The sequence below is a fragment of the Aptenodytes patagonicus genome, chromosome 1, assembly GCF_965638725.1.
Source record: "Aptenodytes patagonicus chromosome 1, bAptPat1.pri.cur, whole genome shotgun sequence".
Classification (NCBI taxonomy): Eukaryota; Metazoa; Chordata; class Aves; order Sphenisciformes; family Spheniscidae; genus Aptenodytes; species Aptenodytes patagonicus.
The window spans coordinates 65,250,258-65,272,507 of NC_134949.1; the positions used below are offsets into that span (position 1 = coordinate 65,250,258).

The window sequence follows — 22,250 nt, forward strand, 5'->3', positions numbered from 1 at the left end:
CCAGACTGCTTCCCCTCAGCTGCCCACACGTGTCCCAGGAACCAAGTACTTCCCAGAGGGCCCATCACAGGCTCTGTATACTTCAGTACCAGACAAGTCACAACCCACAGACAACACATAGAACACTAAAATGCCATAGGCACATTAGAGTTGAGCAAAAGTTGTAAGTTACTAAAAGGATTTTAAATAAGAATAAGAGAGAAACTTTCCACTACAGTACAGAGCAGATATATATTTTACTAACTTCTACAGCATTTTGTTGACTGTGGTAAGACCCCAGGCGTTTCCTCCGCAACACTGCGCGGCTCCTAAATTCAGCTTAAGAGCTTAGAAAACCAGGTAACACTTAGTAAGGATACTGAACGAGAACTACACAGCTCACCACAAACACCTTTAATACAATCAGCACCTCTTCAATTAATAACCTTGGTGAAGTACAGTTGTTGAGCTGTTACAAGGTTATGTAGATCCACTGGTTTCAATGATCAGACAGATCCCTTCAAATACACTTAAATTTGAACAAGCTTGGTTTAGAAATGTCAGTAGGTTAGTTCTGCTCCCTATTTCAGAATGCCTCTGTATGCAAAATCAAGCATACCCCAAGCTAACTGTGCAAATACTTTCTGCTCCAGTCACTCTACATTTTTAATAGCTCTCCTTTACTACCTCAAGCATGTTCCTCTAAGCTTACGTGGTCTGGAAATTAAAAGATGCCATTTCAGGGCACACACAGGCAAGATGCAGATGTGGCAGGCAGAGCAGCACAGCTGCATTCTCTACTTTCTGTTCCCTGACAGGGACTGACAGGTAAGAATGGTAGATGTATGCAATCATTAATATTAGCAACAATGAAGGAGCCTAGCGATAAAACCACATATGAATACCTGTAAAACTGTTCACCTTATGAAGTACTTCATTCATGTCCTCCAGGCAATCAAGATAAATTCAAAATCCTTTTATTACAGTAAACTTAAATATTGTATTTTAGTAAGTAGGGGGTCTCAAACTGGAAAACAGTTTGAGCCTTCATATTTCAGCCTCTCCTGTTGCAGTATCTAAATATTCAGGGTACAATGAGAGTGCTGTGGGCAGGCAATGGACCATGAAGTATTGTCCAGTGCAAAATGCAGAACAATAGATTCTAACAGCAACTTAAAAAAATCCACAAAACACTAAAGCTACCTGAAGTGAAACTCATAACAGGCAAGATGACAAGCAGCAGTAGAAAGAGGAAACCTTATTTTTTTGTGGCTACATGCAAAGCAGTGTTGATATTAATCCAAGAAAGTAAAACAGACAATGAAAACCAAACAATTTTCCAGATCCAGAAACACTGAAACAGCTACAGGTGTTTGCAAGAAAAACACTGAGCACTTATTTTTTACTATTGTTTTTACTACTTGGGTAAGAGAGGGCTCTAACAAACTAATGTGCTCCAATATATAGTATATTTAAAGTACAGAAATTAAAAACCAATCGCAAAGACCCAAGCGCACTCCCAAGGTGGACTCCAGTATTTCACAGTGTGTTTCTTGTGCCCCACACGCAGCACACATGCCAAACCCTCTCCAGCTGGGAACAGAAATCCTGGGTTACAGCTGTTCTCCAGCATTTCCAGAGTAGTTTGTTATATTGTCCGAGTGGCACTATTTCTTCTTGAGAGCTCTCTTTCCTTCCCCCTTCTTTGGTTTTTCCTTCCCGCGGAGCTTTTTCAATCGCCTCATCTCCTCTTTAAAGTCCTGATGCTCATCCCTAGATGGGGGACGAAAGAAAAAAGTTTACTCTATTTCTTGGAACACCTAGATGTGAAAGGTTCTTTAAACTGTATGATAGTGGAAAAAAAACCTCAAAACTTTTTTTAACAGTGAAGTCCACACTGAAACTCACTGCAATGTATTCGGTGTTACTGCTAGCGGTAATTTTGGACGGAATAACATGAAGGATTTCCTCTGGTACTTTCAGAACTAACAAGGTTGCCCTTTTCAGCAACAAGTGGTGTGTGCATAGATATATTTCCATTGCATTTATCGATCCACTGTGTTTAAATGAGCAATAAAATATAAAAATGAGCAAGAGACAAGAATGAGAATTTCCCCCTTCTCATCTAGATCAGCAGTCTAGCAATAGCACGTTGTTTTTCTGTGCTAGATACTAAGTTCAGGTCATTAGCTTCTAAGAAAACAGGGGCATGCTGAGCAGTAATTACAGTACATGATACTGCTCTCAGGTGACTTCAAGAATGATTTATGAAGAAAGCATCAGCTACTGGTAGGATCTTAATAGGAGAATAAAACAGGAAGGAGGATAAAAGGGATAATGAATCCTCAATAATGTTCTAATAAATGCTACTTAATCTCGGTCCCTGTATTTTTCAGTGCGAAGGTATTCCTCAAAAGTCACAACTGCATCCTAAGTGGCCTAAGATTGCTGCGCTGCTATTTTTAAATACAACTTTTCTAAAAAAGAAATAAAAAGCTTGCGAGTTATTATCAGGTCCTCTTACTCTACAACTCTTCATTACATATTTCTGACCAGCAAACCTGATCCTCTACAAGCTCTCTGTATACAGAGCAGCTAGAGAAGGAACTTGAGATTAGAAGGGGAAGGAGAAGAGTAAAGAACACTATCATGTCGTTGAGGGTTTCTGTGTCAACAAACAGCTATTCTAGAACGTGTTTGCATGCTCACCTAAACCAAGAGCTAGTATTGTGATACTAGCAATAGAAATTAATCTGGTTTGACTTTACAGGGTTAGCAGCCTCACTTTTAAGGGATTTCTTTAGTGCTACCTGACTGAAGTCAAACGATTGCATTTGACTCCTGCTGATGTTCTTTAGCAGTGCAGTTTTTCCTACTCAAGACTGTGGAAATTCATTTAGTAATTAGACAACTGGTTTGGATGAAGCTGGAATTAACACGGCTATTTAAACCATGTTTGAATTTAATTTAACTTAATTTATTTTAAAGGATAAAAAGCCCCTCCAGTCTAACACAGACTTTCCTTCTCTTCTAAATTTCACTTACTAGCTGTGGAATGATTGAGGAATATATGGCAAGACTGTCTTAGTGCAATTTTTGTGTTAAGGTAACATCACCGTTTTGTAGCACATTCATTTGCCATATTCAGAACTACAGACCCATCTCTTGTCTATGAGAAAGCTCTCTTCCCTTCCCCATAAAACCAAAGCAAGAACTATTTCTTAATATAACTGGTTGCCCATAACTACACCTAAAGCCTTCTCACAAAAGGTTCTAATTATGGTAAAAGTTACTTAGACAGTAGTCACTTATTTTACTCTCCCTGCCCTCTGTGCAACAATCAAGTGCGTATTTCCATATGCACCATATTCTGCACTAAACCTTTTTATATGTTCCTCTTTTCCTCAAGGAAAAAAAACTGTAACAAAACTCACACCCACCCCTTTCCCACCTCCACTCCTGCTCCCGCCCTATAGGCACAGAGATTACCTGTAGAGACCAAAGTAACGGAGTTTCTTCATGAGGGCGTAGTAGGTGTTGTGAGGAGGATACCAGCTGTAGACCTCCTTCTGCTTGGCCAAAGGCTGCTCGCTGAATAACTTCACTACTTTCATAGATTTTGAATCAGTTGGCCTGACAACTTCTCCGAATATCTGAGCACTCAGCCGGGCCATTCGAAGGGCATAACTGGAAACATTGGACATCTCCCAAGGAAGAGTGGGCACACATAGACAGACGGACCTTCCTGCAAAAGGAAACACAAAAGAAACACAACTCTAAGATGACCGAGTATTGCAAGCTATCCCAAAATTAAGGCAAACAAAACAACTCACTGTACACTGATCACACATTTGAAGTCATCTATTCCTTCCATGAAATCAGTCTAATTCTTAGTGCATAAACCTGCATATAAAGAATGTCTACACTAATTCAGGAACAATTAGCAGCCTAACTAGGACACTACAGACAGCAATATGGACTATAAAAGTACCCACGCTGAAACACAATTTACCACGGCTAGTTTATTAGCAGATCCCACTCAGTTTGCTTAAGGCCACCTTTAAACTCCAGTCACAGGAACAATTACAGCATGAACTCTGCCAAAAACAGTGCCCACTGCGATGCCTCTGACTTACACAAGCACAGGGTTCCACACCACTTAAACATATTGAGGAAGCAACCTGGAAGTTTTTCTCATGAAGATTTCTCACCCCATTTAAAACAGTATGAATGTTGTTACAGTCCATCTAGCAAAAATGGCCCATTAGCTGTATAAATAAAATAAATCCCGTTTCTCTATGAATCACACAAATCTTTCCCATATCAACTCCCTTCCCTTGATCACTGCCGTCAGCTTTTTCTCCATCCTCTTTTCAGTCTCCCGGTATCTATTCTTAAGAGAGAAAAGAAATCATTTCCCCACACCAGATTCTTTTTTCTGAGAAAATCCCGCATCAGCAGCTTCCCATTCCCTTTCAGCAATCTCCCACCTGAAAACAGCTTTGCAACAAAAATGCTCTGAGGGCAAACCCATTGTTATTAGGCCACCAGAGAGAACATCCACACTCTCTTAAAGGAGTGTGGAGAAAGGTTTTCTCTCAGCTTTCCTACCCCTCCCCATTTTTTTCTCTTCTTTGCATCTTTACTTTTTCTTTGCAGAATGGGATGTAATGAACAAGAATAAGAGTCCCATGATCCTGTACTTGAAGCTGTATGTTGCCTGTACTGTGCCTGTTAGAGTAAGTGATGACATAAGTCTCCAGAGAAATTAAGCGGGGTTTGTTCGAGTGCACCACACTTACTTTAAAGTTTAAAATTCTTGTTTTAAGGAGCATTGCACAGCTGATTCCAGAAGATGAACATAAAAAATTTAAAGAGCACGGAGCAGGGACAAGAGTAATCAGCAGGACAGGGCCGAGTCCATTTTAGTATGATAACAGGGAGCCTGTTGTTTAATAACATGAATCTGAAGTATTCATAACCTACATACATCTGCCCACTGGAGGACCTGATGTACAACCGTCTACTCTGATTTACTCCTGTTAGCAAAGCACTAGAAAGGAAGCAGGAAAAAAATGAAGCATGAAAATAATACAAGTAATCTGAGTCAAAGAGAGTAATGGAAAGAGTAACAAAAGGGAAAGCAAAGTGTCAGAGACTTCAAGTTAAGGCAGCAGGCCTGGTGTAAGAAGATAGAAGCTCTCAAACGATCGCAGGGCAGCACTTCAGCTTGAGCATCTACTACACAGGGGAATGATCACTAAGCCTTGCTGAATCATCCATTTCAGAACAGCCAGTCCTAATTCCTACATTCAGAGATAAAGCAACAAGTTGTCCTCAAAACTCATCATCGCATCATCACTCTGAAATATCACCAGACTCAACTCAAACACAAAGCTTGCTTAATCTCTTCCAACTGCAGCCTTAAAATGAAAATGCCTTTAGCTCCTAAGTGATACAAACCAGTGGCCTGAGGGACCTGCTTTTCACTTCAGAATCGCTAAAGGAATCTAAATAGCCCAAGCCAAGGCTGGAGATCTCTGTTAATCCTTGCCAGTCTAAGAACGTTTGAGAGATGAGAAAGGCTAAGGCTACAAACTCCCAAGTGCCAAAGCTATCCAAAGCCCTAGTTTTAGGGTGACCTCTGATTCTGTGAGATGCTACCAGAACAGTTTTGTTCTTGTCACTTACAGCGATGATATTTTCAGGATCGCCTGCTGGTAATTAACACACCTAAACCAAAAGCAACGCCACCATGCAGTGCTGCCGCTTCTTCACCTGCTCCCCACTCCTTATTGCTACTCAAAGCCTTGCTTTCCCATCCTAGGCTGGGTTTTCTCTTCCCGATCCGCTAGCTTGTCCCAAACCGCCTCCTTCTCACTGAGCATACACCAGGAGAAATTTCTGTTTCCAGAAATTACTTGTAATTTTTCCATGACCACACGGGGAAGAGAAGGCTGCCCCCGGGTCACCGCCCGGCCGGAGCGGCACCCGAGCCAGGCACGGCCCAGCGCAGCCCTCCTGCAAGCCCTCTCCCCCCCAGCTCCGCGGCCTTGCTTCCCTCCAGGAGGGCAAGCGTGGCAACCCACCCGCCGGCTGCCACCGCACCTCGGGGTAACTGCCGCCAGCGGCTCCCCGGCGACACAGGCCCCCGCTACCCGCCCGGGATCCCGCCCCGGGGCCTGGGAGGCGGCGCAGGCTCGGCCCAACCCCACAGGGCGAACGCCCGGAGGCCATTTCCACCCTTTCGGGCCGCCGCGCACGGCCCCAGCCCCCGCTCCACCCCCCCCCCCCCTAAGGAGGGCGAGAGCGGGCAGCCGTGGCCTGGGCAGCCGTTGTCCTGGCCGCCGCTCACCCCTCCGCCCGACCCGACCCCCGCCCCCCGGCAGCGCCCCGGGCTGACCCGCGGGCGGAGCGGCGCAGCGCGGCAGGGCCGGGCCGGAGGGCGGCGAGGAGGGCGTTCGCGGGGGCGCATGCGCGGTGGCTTCCCCGCCGAGGCGTCGCGGCGGGTGACGTCGGGCTCTGTGAGGCGCGGGGCGGGGCGGGGCGGGGCGGGGCGGCCGGCGGGATCCGGTCCTTGCCGCCCGCTCAGCCCGAGCGGCGCGGCCCGGGTGGCTGCCCGGTCCCGCCAGGCCCCGCCCGCCCGAGCGGACCCGTCTCCTCTTTCCCCGCACCGAGTGGCATGTTGTCGGGGTGCTCGGAGGCGATGCCGGTCCCCTGCCCGTTGTCACATACCCTCATGCAACCTGGTCTAGTGGAAGGTGTCCCTGCCCACGGCAGGGGGGTTGGAACTAGATGGTCTTTAAAGGTCCCTTCCAACCCAAACCGTCCTATGATTCTGTGCCCCCAAACCTGGACCGGGGTGGGGGTGCCAGGGGAGCGGCGGGGTGCTGCGGGGAAGCCCCTGAGGCGTGAGGCCGGGCACTGGGCCTCGTGCCATTGCCTCATACCACTGCCCCACCACCCCCGCTTTTTGCAGGCCATCAGCCCCTCCCAAGCCCACATCGCGTGACCCTTCCTGCTGCTCCATTTATGCCAATTTTTAATCAGTGCCAGGAGGTGCTAAATCACTCCGTGCAAAACACCTGAGTAAATGACAATTACGTGATTACATGTATAAGCCAAACGTGTGATGCCATCAGAGAATGAAATTGGGTTTGGCTGGCTGGATCTGTTTTCTAGAAGAGCCTCTACCGACTGGTGTTAAATACATGGTTAGTCCTTAGTCCTTGATTAATTTTCTGTCGCCCTTTCCATGCTTGCCCCGGGTGGATCAGCGTCGTGGCCTAGGCACCCCGGTCACCTCTCTTGCCCATTTTGAGCATTGGCATGACCTTCTGCAATTGCCTTCATATTCCAAGATTTATTAAAAATTAACATTCCTGGAATTTCTTTAGCCAGGTCTTCAAAGACTGTTATACAAAAGCTCTCTAGATACCCTAATTGTAAAATGTTTGTTCTAGTAGATGTTGCTTACCATCTTCATCACTCACTAAGGGACTGAAAAGTGCTTCTTTTTTTTACTAGATAATAAAGTGCCTCTTCCTTAATCTTTCCAAGGAGAGGAGAGAAGTTTTTACCATTTCTGCCATTTCTGTGCTATTTTACCATCTCTATATAGTCATACACGTCGGCATTGTTGCACTCCCCATTTTACTCTCTATAGTCACATCACTCATGCATTTTCTGTAGTCTTCATTTTTTGTATACTCCAGAACATTTTTTTCCTATACTTTTGCCTTTTCACATTGTTCTATACTGTGCTTTTAACTTCTGAGTGTTTCCTTCATCCTGCTGCTGAGCCAAAATTGTCCTTCAGCCAAAATTGGCCACTTTGTTAATTATGCAATCATGACTTTTAGACTATGGAGTAAGATCATAAGAAATCTCGTTTACATTTCTATCGCTATTTTTGAATCGTATTTTTCTCATAATTTCTCTCATCTAGATGGAGACAGTCTTTCTGAAGCGTCTCTGTGCGTGTAGGAGAGTATTTCCCTGGCTGGGACTGTCCTTTTTCGCTTGTTATAATCAAATTGTGATTGCTGGCTCCTAAGCAACCGCCACTTTTTTTGTCCCATGATTAAATTGTTTAAACATTATGAGTTCCAGAATACTTATTCCATATAGACTGGAATAACTTCTGTCATAGAAAATAAGTTTTAGAAAATCTAGTTAGACTATAGCTGCTGGCTATTTGGGGCTTTTTCCTCATACAGCTCCAAACTGAGCACACTTTTTGTACGTTGGAGGAGTAAGCAGTCTGATTCTCTGTAGCCATCTCCACTCCATCCCACCCCTCCTCAACAGGGGACGAGTTACTGTCTCTGGATCTCTAAAATAATGATGCTGGTTTAATACGTACTGTTACCTTCTCACACCTTAAAATTTCTTTATTTGTTTAAAAGGAGTGTGGCAAAATATTTCAATATTCCAATTTGGTAAATCATCCTGTCTGTTTCAGTAATTAACGTCAGTTTGATCTCATTTCTCCTCATCAATGAAAATACCCAGTTCTTCTTGCATGTTACCCACACTCAGAAATTTGGCATATAGGCCACTGAAAAACATCTTCCTCTTTCCCTCCAAGTACTGATTCACCTAAAAATGGACCCAGTAGCATGGTTCTGGTTCCATTTCTGGTTTTCTGCAACATTATCACCCTGGGGCCTGGTTGTCTAAAGTTACTCTGCTGAGTTTCAGGCCAGAGACGTTTAGTGGATTAGGCTGACGTGAGAACTATGGCTGTTCCTGATCAGGGCAGTAGGCAAACGGACTTTCTCGTTAATGTGTAGTTACACATCACAGGTCTGGATCACTAAGAAGGAGTCACAATTCAAAGATTTTCTTTTCAGAGACCCAGTGTTGTTGCCTACACTTTGCAGGCTCCAGCATGGCTTTTTTGGTGTGACGGAAGCACACATATATGAACAGGTCTGCATTAGTTAATTTCTTCTGCCTTTTTTCCTCTAAAATCAGTTGTTACTCCTGTCAGCCATGCAATAGCATGCAAATATTAAATCTGAGGTCAGCAATAAAGTAAAAACGTGCACTCACAAGAGCATATTTTTGTTGTTGTATCACTGTTATTACTGTGGTTATGCGGAGAATTGCTTGCAAAGCACCCAGCCAGGGTTAAGCGTGTTAGCCAGTAAGGCGGCGTACAGACACTCAGGAAGGAATATCAAGGTCACAACTGTCAACAAAGCGACAGCTCAACACATCTGCAAATTTGCAGAGGCGGACCATGGTTGCAACCCATGTAGCCATAAATGGCCTTGCGCACCTCATCTGAGGGACTGTGTCTCCCTAGATTCTGCCGGGGAGTTTAAGCTCACTGGGTGATGTGCTTCACCGTGGAGGACACTGTCCAAGTCGCTCTCCCTGCGATGATGCCCGTCACGAGAACAGGTTAGACAGGCCAGTCTGGCTGCCTAGCAGTGCTGTAACATGCATCCCTGGAAATAATTACCATCAGCGGTATACTGGTGGCTGCCCTCCTGTTTTAGATGCTGGTGCTTAACATTCAGGATGATGGTTGAACTGCTGTCCAAGCCCTTTATTATTGTGCCTCTAGTCACAGGACGTATTTCTTTGCCGAATTTTTTAGTTATCACCATGGGGAGGCGACAGGAGTGGAGGACATTTATGTTTCACTCATCCCTGTGAAGCTCATCCACCTTCCTGCTAGTGCAGAATGATGGGGTAGTTGTGGAGATGGGGTACACAAGATGGGGTACACTGAGGTACACACCTCCAGTTCCTGAAGCTGGTGGTGTCTAGACTGCTATGCAGAGCCACCTGTCTAATCAGACCGATGTAATGCTATTTAGCACTGTAAGTGTTTGTGGAGTCTTTTGGACACATAGAGTGAACGTCCCCACTCTGAGGTTTTCACAGTCCAAATTAGACTTGACACACTAAGGGACGATAACGACAGGGAATAGAAGAAAGCAGCAGAGGCTGACAACAGGAACGGGCTTGTGATGAGATGAATTCTATGGACATGTTGTTAGATCCTCCTGAGCTTTTTATTTTAAATAGAGCGAAGTGTTTGGACTTGTCAGCAATTATTTAGAAGAAAATCAGTGGCAGAGGGGTGAGCAAAAAAAGTGAAACCCTAGAAAGGAGTTAAGGGAGAGTGACTTGACGTGGGGCTTGGAGACAACATGGGCATTCTCTGCATGGGGACTGTTGTGAAAGAAAGAAGTCAAGGGAGTGAAGAAACATGCATGGAGCACATGCAGAGCAGCAAATAAAGTACAGGGAAGACCTTTTTACAAATAGTTGGCAGTAATTTGGTCTGGAATGATTTTATTTGATCAATAGTGATTTGGAATTACCTATCTGGTTAATTCCTCTTGTGTATCTATTTTAGTTATAACTGAATGTTGAATAGCCTTCAGCTAGATTTTTGACGAAATCCAACACTTGAGCCACTGTAAGTTTGTTCTGAGAAGGCAAAGGTATACCCAGAAAGAAAAAAAAGATCAGGATGCCAGTTTGGTGCTTGTTTATTGACACTTAGGAGGAAAGAAGAGTCTGAACTTGTTTCATGTGATCTTGGAAATGAGGCATTTGAGTAGTTCCTGTATGACACAGTAATCAACTTCACTCCTAAGCCTTATGCTTAGAATTATCATCTCATGCTGTAAGATGATCTCTAACATTTTCTTGTTATAAATATTGACATGAAGGAACAAAATCATCTTCATCTGAGTCAAGTAGAAGGACCCTCTGAGCATTTGGTAAAACTGCATTGGCTACATATGTGTTTAGAATACATTTGTTATGAATTTTTTATGTGATCATGATTAATTGGTGAATTGCAATTGTATTTTGTTGCGCAACAATTCACGCTGAGCCATGGAGACGTCTAGCAGTGCAAATCCCTCTGGAGAGAATGTGTTGTATTAAGAGACTGACAGACTTTGGGTGGGCATTTGAAGGATATTTTGACTTTAAAATAACTCATCAAACTAGTGCCACAGAGTGCAATCTACAAAGATGCAGCTACTAAATACTGCCACTCCAGCTATCTAACGCTGGAAACACTTGGGAGGGAGATGCAGCATAAAAGAAAAATTATTTTTCAAAGCCAGTTGGCATCTTGACCTTGTTGCTTTCCCAGGCAGCCGGGCTGTTGAGGCAGCCTTCTCGCCTCCTGGGGAAAGAGAGCAAGTGCTCTTCCTCTCTCTTGCGATGCCCTCGGACTGATGCCTGAAATGGTATTGACAGTTCTCCAGAAGAACTGTAGCACGTCCATTTTTAATGGAAGACGAGTTGTTCAGCATAGCAGGGGGTGCATGAAGCTGAACAGGCAAGTGAGGGGAGGACGCTGTAGATCTCCACACATTTACATGTTTGTCATTTAGACTGACTAATTTGTGGTTCAACAATACGTCAGAATAAATGATCAGTGGTAGATTTAAATGAAGTACTTAAGACTGAAGAGAAGGAATATTTCTTAGTGGTTAGATCAAGGGACTGGGAATGAGAATTGTTGAATCTTGTTTTTTTGTAGTTCCATTACTAACTCGCTGGATAACCTTAAGCAAGTTAATTAACCTGTCTGCCATTTCATCCCTCTGTAAACTGGGGTTAGTAATGTCTGCTTCAGAAATGGGTTGTGAAGAGTAATGGATTCTTAGAAAATGCTTCAGCCTTCCCTAGTGAAAAACATACTACAGAAGTAAAGTATTATTGTTACTGTACTAAAAACATGCACATAAAACTTTTAAAGGCAACAGTAACAAAGACTCATCTTTCTTGGCTGGAACAAAGTATTGCAGGGAGGAGGAAAAAAAGGAAAAATATTAAAATGACAGAATCAGCTGAAAAGAGAAGAAATAACGGAGACATCTGGCTCACTGCTGATAAAAGCTCGTGTAGTTTCTTTTCCATCATTCCTTGCAGAACTCATCTGAAAGGACATCCACCAAGGTTTTCAAACACGGTCAAAACAGCTGTCCATCTCTAACTCTGTTTGACCAAGTGTAAAAATGAAGAGCGAATAAAAATGTTCCAGCAATAAAGTTTTCAGGAAGACATCAATCTCTTAGAAAATCCAAGGAGATTGGTCGGGTCTGTTTGAGTTCACATTTCTGTTTCTGCATGCTGAAGTCTTGTCAAGATGCTGCCTTGGATCTAGACCTCTTGGGTTTGTGAGCTGTTGGCTCCCCTGAGTTTCAGCAGACTTTGATACTGTGTAGCCCTGTTGACCTCTGTGGTGCATTGCAATGGAGATTTCTCTCCATGTTTTCCTGGTTTATGTCCCTTGTCTTAGGGTATCCCGACCAATGCTGACCACAGGATACATCATTAGGTCTTCAGGATTACTCTAGATACCCCATCTCTGACTGCCTCAGTCAGAGGGTTTTCCAAGATCTGGCTGGACTCCCAGGTACCCAGTCATCTCAGTTAGCACTCTTTGTAGACCTAAACATCATTGATCAGTCTTTCCCCCTTCTGTAGTCTTTTGGAGGCAGAGTCATGGAAACAGCTAATTCTTTGGGATTAGTTTGGAGTTCTTCGCTCCAGTCCTGGTGGGTGACATGAAGCTGCCATTTATTCTGTCAGGGTAGTCCCAGGATACATGCAGCGACCTTGCACAGCACTAGTAACCAGCACTGCTCTTTGCCTCAGAATTTGCCTGTCTAGATTAACATAATCAATCTTGCACGCACTTCCCAGCCTCAGTTTCTTCAGCCTGCGGGAGCATTCTTCTCTCTGGCGGGCAGGTTTTGGGGAGTATTCAGGATCTTTCTTCTTGCAGCTTGTGCTTATCTTTTGAGCTGTAAACGTTTTTTATTTCGGATTCAGCTCATTCTCTCTGATCTTGCCAGTGCCCAGGCTGAATGAGCCCTGCTTCTACATGTGCTCTCTGGGCATCTTTTCCTGTGAAAAATTCCTTCTTCAGATTTTATGGCTGTGAGTCCCAAAATTTCCTTTTTTCCATTTTTGTCCTTGGGAAATTTTGTTCCTTAGTCCAGTTCTCTGGAAACAATCAAGAGAATTATCTTCTTGCAGGCCAGTCTTTTTAAGGTACCAGTTGGGCAATCAGAGTACGGTCATTAAGGCTTAGTACTCTCCATTGTTGTTTGATGGGTACTTACTTGAGGCCTTTACAGCAAAGGTGAATAAATGCATGTCTTTCCTGGCACAGCAGTTCTCACTGGAACAGCTTCAGAGTATGAGCCATAAAGACTATGTTGCAGATGACTGCATACCCCAAATAATTGTCAAAAGCATGTCAGACTCCTCATTTTGCCCTGCTGTGGTGGGTAGTCTGCACAAACTACTCTCTGGAGGCGTTAAGACCTTTTGTTGTCAGTCGCTTGCCCTAAGTGTTTGAGGCTCAGTCCTGCTCTATGAATGGCCCTGTTGTATTCAGTGCTAACACAGTATTCAAAGCAGGGCTAAGTGTGTTGCCATGGTCTTAGACATGTCCTCCTGCTGAGCCGTTGTTACACTGGGCTTCCTGGAAGTGCTGGAGATGCCTTGGAGTGCTCTTCTTCCACCAGTTAAGCAGACAAGCAGCTAATGACTACTGAGCTTCGAAATCCAACTGTGTCCAGCCTGGCTGCAGTGGCCCCAGTCTGCCCTAGTAATGGATCAGTTCTGTTCTGAACAGGATTTCTGAAAATGGCAACAAGGGGCTGTGCCTGCAGAACTGAGCTTTCCACGAGGTCTTTGCTATCGTAGCTGCTGCTGCCGGCATGCATATGACTGGCAAATAGTCAACTGCTGTGTGGGGTCTCCAACCATAAATCCTCTTGAATACAGGACTGCAGAGATCACTCTGGCCCTAAGTCAGACATGTGGGGAGGAAAGGGACTCACTGTCCTGGCTGGACACTCCAAACAGGCATTTCCTGCAAACATGTTGGACCTACAAGAGTTTGCATCCATTCACTGCACTGTAATCACCTACATTGTTGCTGTAAAGCACTTTGAGATGCCCAGCTTCTGAAAGGTGCTCGAGAAGAGAGGCATCAAGCTGTAGGTTTCTGTAAATGCCTCATTTGGTGTATCAGTTTTAGTGGTATAATGTATTGGATTGCAATTTCCAATGAAAAATAACAACAGCATGTGAAACTAACTGCTGTTGTGATTTCAACTCAGTGTTGACAGAAGAAGAATAGTCCTTAAGGAACTGCTGCCATCTCTTAGAAAATGAGCACTGGTAGCAATTCTGCTGAAATGTATAGATTTTCTTTCCTCCTCTTTCCTTTATTCTTTGTTAAGACTAACAAACCAATGGCAATTGCATGGAAACTAGGTCTTCTTGCTTAGGCATTCATCTCTTCCTGCTGCATGTTTCCCACCTGGAATTCTAATCTTCTCTTTGTGATCTAATCAATTCCTCAACAACCAATTGCAATATCACAGTGCTAAAATGTCATGTGGGGAAATGAACTGCACAAATGAATGAACTCTGAAGAACCAAATACTTTATTTTCATGCAAATATTGTTGGTGATAATATATGAGGAGAGATAAATGCAAAACTGTTGAAGATAGCAGCATACTTATGTATAAATAGAGATTTTATCATCCTAGAAGTCAGCTGCTTTTACGGAGACACACAATATATATGTGTATACATTTTTTTCTTTTTTGATTTTAAACAAATCTACTCTGCTAGGACTTCACAGCCACATGAAATACATGAAGATTGAGGTCTTACTTGTGAGTCATGTTCCAAAATAGAGTTGTTTTAGAGAATATAGTTTTTCTAAGCAGGTGCTATTTTTTGTTTTGCTTACTGGTTTTCTTCCAAGTCTCTTCTGTGATTATTTCTTATGATCTATGAATTCTGATTTTTAACTAATCTTTGTTCTTTTGTGACAAAAAGAAGCAACAAATTGAATTGGCAGCTGGGAGCCAATCACAGATGTGATATGTTCACTACCAAAGACCATGTTATTGGTCTACAAAGACTGTGGCTCTGTCTTTCAGTGGAGTAGTTCACAAAACACTGCTGCTTGATTGATAGAACCCATGTCCAGAAATCTCTCTGGGAATGAACAACAGGTTCTGAAGTCTGTCAGAAGCTTAGGGAAGGTTGTGCAGTGTGACTTGCCACATCAAGCAAACTAACAGTACTACAGATGTACCTTCATATAAGACTGCCGATATGAAATAAATATTGATGCACTTCAGCAAAATCAGAATTATTCAGGCTTTAATGTATTGAAGATCAATGTGTTAGATGTAGCTTTAAGAATTAAAAGTCACTTCTTAAAAAATATGCTTATTATTGGCAGCCAGAAGTCTGAGTTTTTGCTCTGAGTCAGTACTCTCTGGCCCTAATATCTCATCTCTGCCATCCTGGACTCTTCTTGCTATTTCTGTAAAAGTCGCAAGATCTATGAATTTTAATGAGAAGTAATATCTCCTGTTTTCAGCTGAGCCCAATGATGGTGATGTTGGAGAACCACCTTCCTTTTGTAGCTGGCTTTAGGCAGCAAGTAACCTTGCTAGGTAACTTGTGCATTCAGAGCAATGTCACCTTCATCACTACAGCAGGCAATGGGTTTTTCCTGCAGCAGGATTTAGGGAAGAGGCTGGGCTTGATATATCCATAAGGTAAACTGGGGGAAGCACAGGGGGGCTTGTGTGAAACAGTAGTCCTCTTAGCAAGGCATTTGGGGAAACAGGTCTGCAGGAGAGAGTGCATGTGAAACCTAGTCTAACTCAAAGGAGAAGAAGCTGTAGAATATGAAGATGTTGACTACCAAGTTGGCAAGACAACAAGCAGGAGGCATAATAGAGTGGCTGCTGTGATCACAGAGTGCACCAGAGTGAAGCTGAATCTCTGCTTGTGAAAACAAGGTCTGATACGTGTTTTCTGTTGTAGGGCGATGAATTTGAAACAGCCCTAAGGGCTAACAATTGCCTGTGTGCTTTGGCTGAGTTGTCTCCTAGCTCAGCAGAACTCCCTCTATCAACAGAGACTTATACATGTGCAACTCAGGCCTTTTCTTTTTCTTAAATATTTTCTTGATGCTCCTCTGATATTGCAAGAGCTTCAGTGTTTACTCAGGACTCAACAGAGACAGGGACAAGGCTGGCTTTCCTGAGTCTCTTTAGTGCTCACCTGTGAGTGTGGTACACATTTAGATCCTACCACCTGGTTGAAAGAGATAAAACTCGTGGCAACACCTTTAAAGGTGGAGCGATAGGTTCTGACTTACTCTGCAGTTTACCACAGTGCCCATGAACACTCAGTCTGCATGGAGGTGGTGCAGAGATAATGTCTTCAGTCGACTAAGTTTGCCTATCAGGCCTTATTTTCAGTAGCTTATAGCTTTGCTAAACTTTAACTGCTTGGGCTGACATTTTCCAAGCATGATCTCCACGTTGGGCAGTTTGGGAGAAAGTTTAATTACAATTCACTATAAAAAAGTTCATCCTTGTTTTACCTGAGCTTAAAAATATTCTTGGAGATGTTCTGACGAGAAGCAATGGTTATCATCCATAGTTAGCTGTGTCCACAGTGTAGCTTTAGGTTGTTAACAGTGATGTGGTTTTGACAGTTGACAGCTAAATAATAAAGAGTAAGTTTTCACAGGAGGAAGCAATTTTAGTGGAAAGTCCCCTGTCATATTTTTTGTTTTGTCTTTGGAAAAACAACATTATACTGTGGTTCTCTTTAGTTGGGTACTGTCTTTACCTGTCTCTGTGTGAGGCCATTTAGTGTTGGCCATTCCCTCAGCTTTATTGAAAAAGATGATATAGGACTGCTCACCTACATGTCTTCCCGCTTTCTGCCCAGCAATTCATTTTGCTTCCTCCCAAAACAAATCTGTTCTTTTGATGCTACACTCCATTCAGCTCCTGACCCCTTGATTAAGTCTGTCTCAGCTCATGCGTGCTTCTCCTGTTCATCACAACTTCAGGTCACTAAATCAAGACTCTGAGAAAACATCAGAGTAAAAATTGCCCATGAATTGCCATTCACTTGTGTCTTGTGTTCATGAAGTAAGATACATGATCAGATCCCACTTTCTACACAAACTCTGTTTCCGTTCATGGTAGATGACGGATGAACTAGGACTCGGCAGTCCTGAGATGGCAGCTGTTTGGTGAAGAGTTTGGAGGCTGTGTAGTGAACCTACCAGATGAATACAGGTAGGAAAAATCATAGTCACATGGTTAAGGCAATTGAATTGAAATTGAAAATTGGATTTTATTTCACCTTTTGTGAGAGTTGCTATTATGAAGCTAGGTGACTCAAATAAATGACATTCTTCCCAACTACTCTCCATGTGATCCCCACTTTCTGTGTATCCAGTTTCAGTCACCCATGCCCTAATTTGTAGAAATACTGCCCACTGTGTGTAGAGCCAAGGTGACCGAGAGCTGTTCTCTGAGGAAGGAAAGTGCTAAGCATTCTGAAAGTTTTGGTTCTAAGCTTCTTTAATTGAGCACCCAAAATACACTGACATGTTTGAAAATATTGGCTTTTATCTCTGTTCCTCAGCAGGGAGCTGTGAAGATAAATTCCTTGATGTTTGTAAAAAAAACCAACCCTCAAACACTACAATGAGAACACCGCTATAGAAAAGCCCATGAGGAAATTAATCATTCTGTATTCAATGCAAGATCTGGATGCTCTGCAGTAAATAGTATATGCACCACACATTGGATGATAAGGATAGGAGAAAATTTGAATAGCGTTCATTAAGTGAGCAACATCCATCCTTTGCATTGAAAAAAGCAGGAGACCCAACAAAAATCATGTAATTAAAGATTGTATCATAATGTGTTTGCATAAGGGGCGAATTAATGTTGCATGGGTGATCTTAAATCTGGCATTCACTAACTTGCTTAACTTTGCAATCCAAATGTTTTTTTTTTTTAGAGAGAGCAAAACAAATCCCTTTTGGGAGTTGGCAGGGGGGAGGGCAGAAGACATCCAGCTAGGTGCTGGTGTATGCAGCTAGATACTAGTGTGTGTACAGCTAAATATTCGTATGTACATAGCTGTCTGCCTAATCTCTGTGTGTCTGTGTGTCTGTGTGTGTACGGCTAGCTGGTGTTTATGCAGCTGGCCGGTGTTTCCCTCTGAAAATGCCTTTCTCTATTAAAAAAAAGAAGCAGCATTAACAACTGGTTTAGATGGCTGGGTTTTAGATGACAAACTTTTATATGGTGTTTTGAGGTCCAGATCTTCCTTTATAGAGCCTCTGCTTCGTTCTGAGTCACCTGAACACCCCAAAATATGTTTGACTGATGGGTCAAGTGTTTGTGGGAGTTATCGTAAGATGCTTCTATGGGATAGGCAGCATCCTTTACGTCTGTGTTAGTAGAAGGGCTGGCATGCTGAGGATTCACCCACACCAGTACCCAAGGTGCATTGGAACGATAAAAAATATTAGTAGATATAATTTGTTGTATCTGTGTTTGGTTTGATTACTGTCTTGTATTTGAAATCCTGTAATTAGAGCAGCAAACTGCCTCCAGAGCCAGTGCTACTCCAAGTAACACAACACTAGTACGAGTTCCTCTGGCTTCAGTAGGTGGTTCATTACAAAGAATAAAGGCTGGAGCCCATGTAAATTAAACATCACCTCTTGGGAAATGAAGATTGCAAAGAGAGAAGGGAAATACTGAGGATCTTCTCTTCCTGTTGAATGACTGAGTGCGTGGCATAGATCCCTAGAAATGGGAAGCACATTGACTTGCTCAATCCCCTCCCCCACTAGATGGCACTGAACTCTTTTTCTTTAAAAGGAAAAAAAAAGAGGAGGAAGAAGAAAAACATGGTGGAGGTCATTCTGATGTAAAAAAAACCCGAAGAAAAGCAAATTGCAATTGGTTGTCCATTAACTCTGCCCTTCCCCCCTTCTTACCCAACACCCCGCCTGTGTGTACCTTGGTACAGGCGCTCTCTTTGCTTTTATGCCTGAAGCTTTCTTGGAAGGTGGCGGGCGATGGTAGCTGGAGGATGCTAAGGAAAGCGGAAACAATCCTGGGAGGGAATGGAGAGGAGACTGGCCCTATCTGTAAGATAACATCCGTGGTGAGGTCTAGCAGGCAGCGCACAGGGCTTGTCACAAGGAATTTGCTCTGAACAGACTCGCCGGGCTCCACTGCTCTGTCCCATGCCTTCAGACATTTTTTCCTGTGCACCCATGTGCTTTAGCTTTCCCTCTGGATCACTGAAATCGTAACCTGCAGGAAGGAAAGCCTCAGCTTTCAATCCTTTACTAAAACTGCATTTTCACTCCCCGATTCATTCAAGACCAATGAATTACCTGCCTTTGCCAAGATGCCCCTTAATTCACTGTAGGGAGCGGTTTCCACGTAACGTGCCCAAGTGTGCACAGAGTTTCTTTTTTTAAATGCCTTTCTCCCAGCTTACATTCATCTGAAGATCGGCAAGGATTGTTTTTTTCCCCCTGTGTCGAGGCGGGGGTGGGGTGGGAGGAAGAGAATTTAATAATGATCTGTTTGCACTGAGAAGGGGCTGTCTATAATAATCCCGGGAAGAGATAGAGGAATGGTTCCTAATGCCTGCAGCAAGCAATATTCTGCCCCTCCTGAAAAGAAGGGGATAATGATGATGAGGGAGAGAAATGTTTAATTCTAAGAGTCAAAGTGGAGCTCATCTGAAATCCAACACCTTCTACATTTATGTATTTAAGGTGACTTGCAGGAGGATATAGATTGCCATCTGATAAAGCTACAAATACAAGCAAAAAAAAAAAAAAATGCATAGAAACTGCCACTGAAATGCCTTTTCAGAGAAAAAACAAAACCTGGAACAGCATGCCAATTTTTGGCTTTCAAACCCATGTTTAAGAATGAGAGGAAGGGAACAAGTTTGGCTTCTCCAGGTACAGAAGTCCCCCTGCCCCAAACTCTCTTACTGCCTTGGAGTGTGACGGAAAAACCTGGCACCTGGACCTACCTGGGTCCAACCAAATCTTGGTTCTTTGGGCTGTAATCCTAATGTTTAACTAGAAAAGAAATGTAGGTATGATTACATTATATGATTTTCCTGTCCCCTAATGTGTCTTTGGCCAATATAATGAGAAAAACAGCTCTAGTAGCTGGATCCTCCATTTTGCTCTTACCCCCAGTCTTCCAGTTCTGTCTAAACTGGAAGTTTAGATAGAAAACAGTTCTGTCTTCCAGTTCAGTCTAAATAGAGAATGAATGTAGCAGACTCTCGTGCTTAAATCGAAAATCCAACAATCCTATCAGCCAAAAAACACGTTTGGTAAAATTAGGCTTGTTCCCTGTTCTCATCCTTCAGCTTGGGACTTGATGCTAAAAATTGACAAATCCAGGTGCACTCTCATCTCTGTGTGGGTGCAATACAAGAAACCTGTTCACCATCTTCTTATAGGAACCAGCAGCTTTTTGACCACAAACCTATAAATTTTATCTCTGAATAGACAAGTATGGCTGCTCCAAGCCCACTATAACATTTAATTCTTTTTACGTACTGATATGTAGTTGCTTGAAAAATCCAGTTATAGAAGTGGATCTACCTGTGCTTAACTGTTTTTAAAAAGCCTTAGATCCTTAAATATTTGCCTTTATTATGAACAACAAAGGGAAGTTACTGCTAAAAAAAATTTAAACCAGTGCCTTGTTTCAATAAAACAATTAACTTTATCTAGAGCTTTCCAGATACAGTTAATATTCATAACATAACATTGAAATTTTGCAACAGAGCTGTTTCAGAAGATGCAGATGATCACAATGTCTATGGTTTGGATGATCGACTTTCCTTTGCGAGTTTTGTAATCATGCCGAGGGGGTTAGACAATACAGTGCATTTCAAACCAAAAATGGTTTAATGGGAGAGATGCCCTTCCATAGCTGAAAATCCCAGCTGACTTGGGACCTGGTTTTGCCACATAAAATGGAAGGAGACCTCTTGCCTTTTTTGATGATACAATTTCGTTTGGGACCAAAACCTGGTAGGATCCAGCCCTGTGGTTTTTTCTGATGCAGCTGTATTGCACAAGAAAATCCAGGTATGTATTTCTGATACACGAAGAGCTACTATGTCCCCTGTCTGCCCTTCCCACTGGAGCAAGTACAATTCGTGTGGCTAGGGTTAAAACCTAGCAAAATCCCAGTACTCCCCTCTTGGGGCCAAGGGCTTTCACCAACCCAGGGGCTCCAATAAAGGCTGTGCTTATTTTCTATTCAGACGACACAGCTTGGGCTTCAGGGGCCAAAAGCTGGTAGGATCCAGCGTGGATGTAGATTTTTGCGGCACTCGTCCGTGGAGAGGCATCGGGCTGTGGCCTTTTTGGTGCAGTAGGAACGACCGCGTTGTTTGCTATTCGTGCTGTGGAGTCGCTGGTGTGTGAGAGCCAAATATTGGATGGGGCTAACTAGGTTCCTCTGCCAGCTCCAGGATGCTGTGGTACTCACAGATCAGGATGTGCCAGGATCCAGAGCTTTTTGATGCAAGGGAAATGGCCGTGCTTCTTTCCTTTTTAAACAGTACAGTTCAGAGTCTCGAGGCCTCAGTTTTCTGGATCACCCAGAAGGTCTTGAATCCAGGGTTTTTTCAAGCTCACGCTCTGTGTTACGTAGTAGGTTGGGATTTTTTGGTGCAGTAAGAAACAGCTCCGCTTGTCTTGGGTTTGGCTGACACAATGTAGGGGCTTGTGACCAAGAATGAGCAGGATCCAGTTAAATCCAGGTTTTACATTTTCCCCTCTTAAGAAGGTAAGGCTTCGACATTTCCTGCCTGGGAAGTGGTGCAGTTTATCTTTAAGGAGGCTAGAGAAATAAGAAATGAGTCTCACGTTGCATGGGTGACATCACTGGCTTTTGGCTCAGCGCTCTGTATTCTCTGTCTGTAGGCTTTAGCCAAAGCTGCAGGGCTCGGTGTTTGAACAAGGAAAGATTCCCAGGTGTACAGAAGATTGGATTCGCTCTTATTTGGGTTAAAAACGGTGAAATGAGATTTCTAAAGCTTGGGGACTCCAGCTCGCCTTCTGTTGCACTTGATCTCTACAAGATGGGTGAGTTATTCCCATTAGAGAGAAAGGGAGTGGAAATTTAAGGAGGAAAAAAAATATGTCTGAATATACGACTGCTGATGCTGGGGATACGATTCGTATGAAGCTGCTGAGCTAAAATCTCAGCTCCGACGTGGAGATCGGGCCATATGGCAGAGAAATGGTGCAGACCGAAAGCTGTTGACAACAGTTAGGGGCTGCTTTCGTCTCCCCGCGTAAGGTGTGTAGCTTCCCCCCCCGCCCCGCTCCCCCCGCCGCCCCCCGGTTTGTTT

At 43.5% G+C, this 22,250-nt stretch overlaps 2 protein-coding genes across 2 annotated transcripts in view; one reads left to right on the plus strand and one right to left on the minus strand.

The window, feature by feature from the left end:
- Positions 1–217: 217 nt before the first annotated feature.
- MRPS33 (mitochondrial ribosomal protein S33) lies at positions 218–6,464 on the minus strand. The gene is made up of 3 exons (XM_076340215.1): positions 6,383–6,464; positions 3,469–3,724; positions 218–1,752 (listed from the first exon to the last, which is right to left on the minus strand). The coding sequence occupies exons 2-3, from the start codon at positions 3,681–3,683 to the stop codon at positions 1,647–1,649; spliced, it is 321 nt and encodes a 106-aa protein (XP_076196330.1). The 5' UTR covers positions 3,684–3,724; positions 6,383–6,464; the 3' UTR covers positions 218–1,646.
- Positions 6,465–21,767: 15,303 nt separating this feature from the next.
- TMEM178B (transmembrane protein 178B) overlaps positions 21,768–22,250 on the plus strand; it is a 232,532-nt gene continuing 232,049 nt past the window's right edge. Inside the window, exon 1 of the mRNA XM_076340235.1 lies at positions 21,768–22,198. The gene's annotated coding sequence lies outside the window, so the exon portion shown is untranslated. The remainder of the gene's footprint in view (positions 22,199–22,250) is intronic.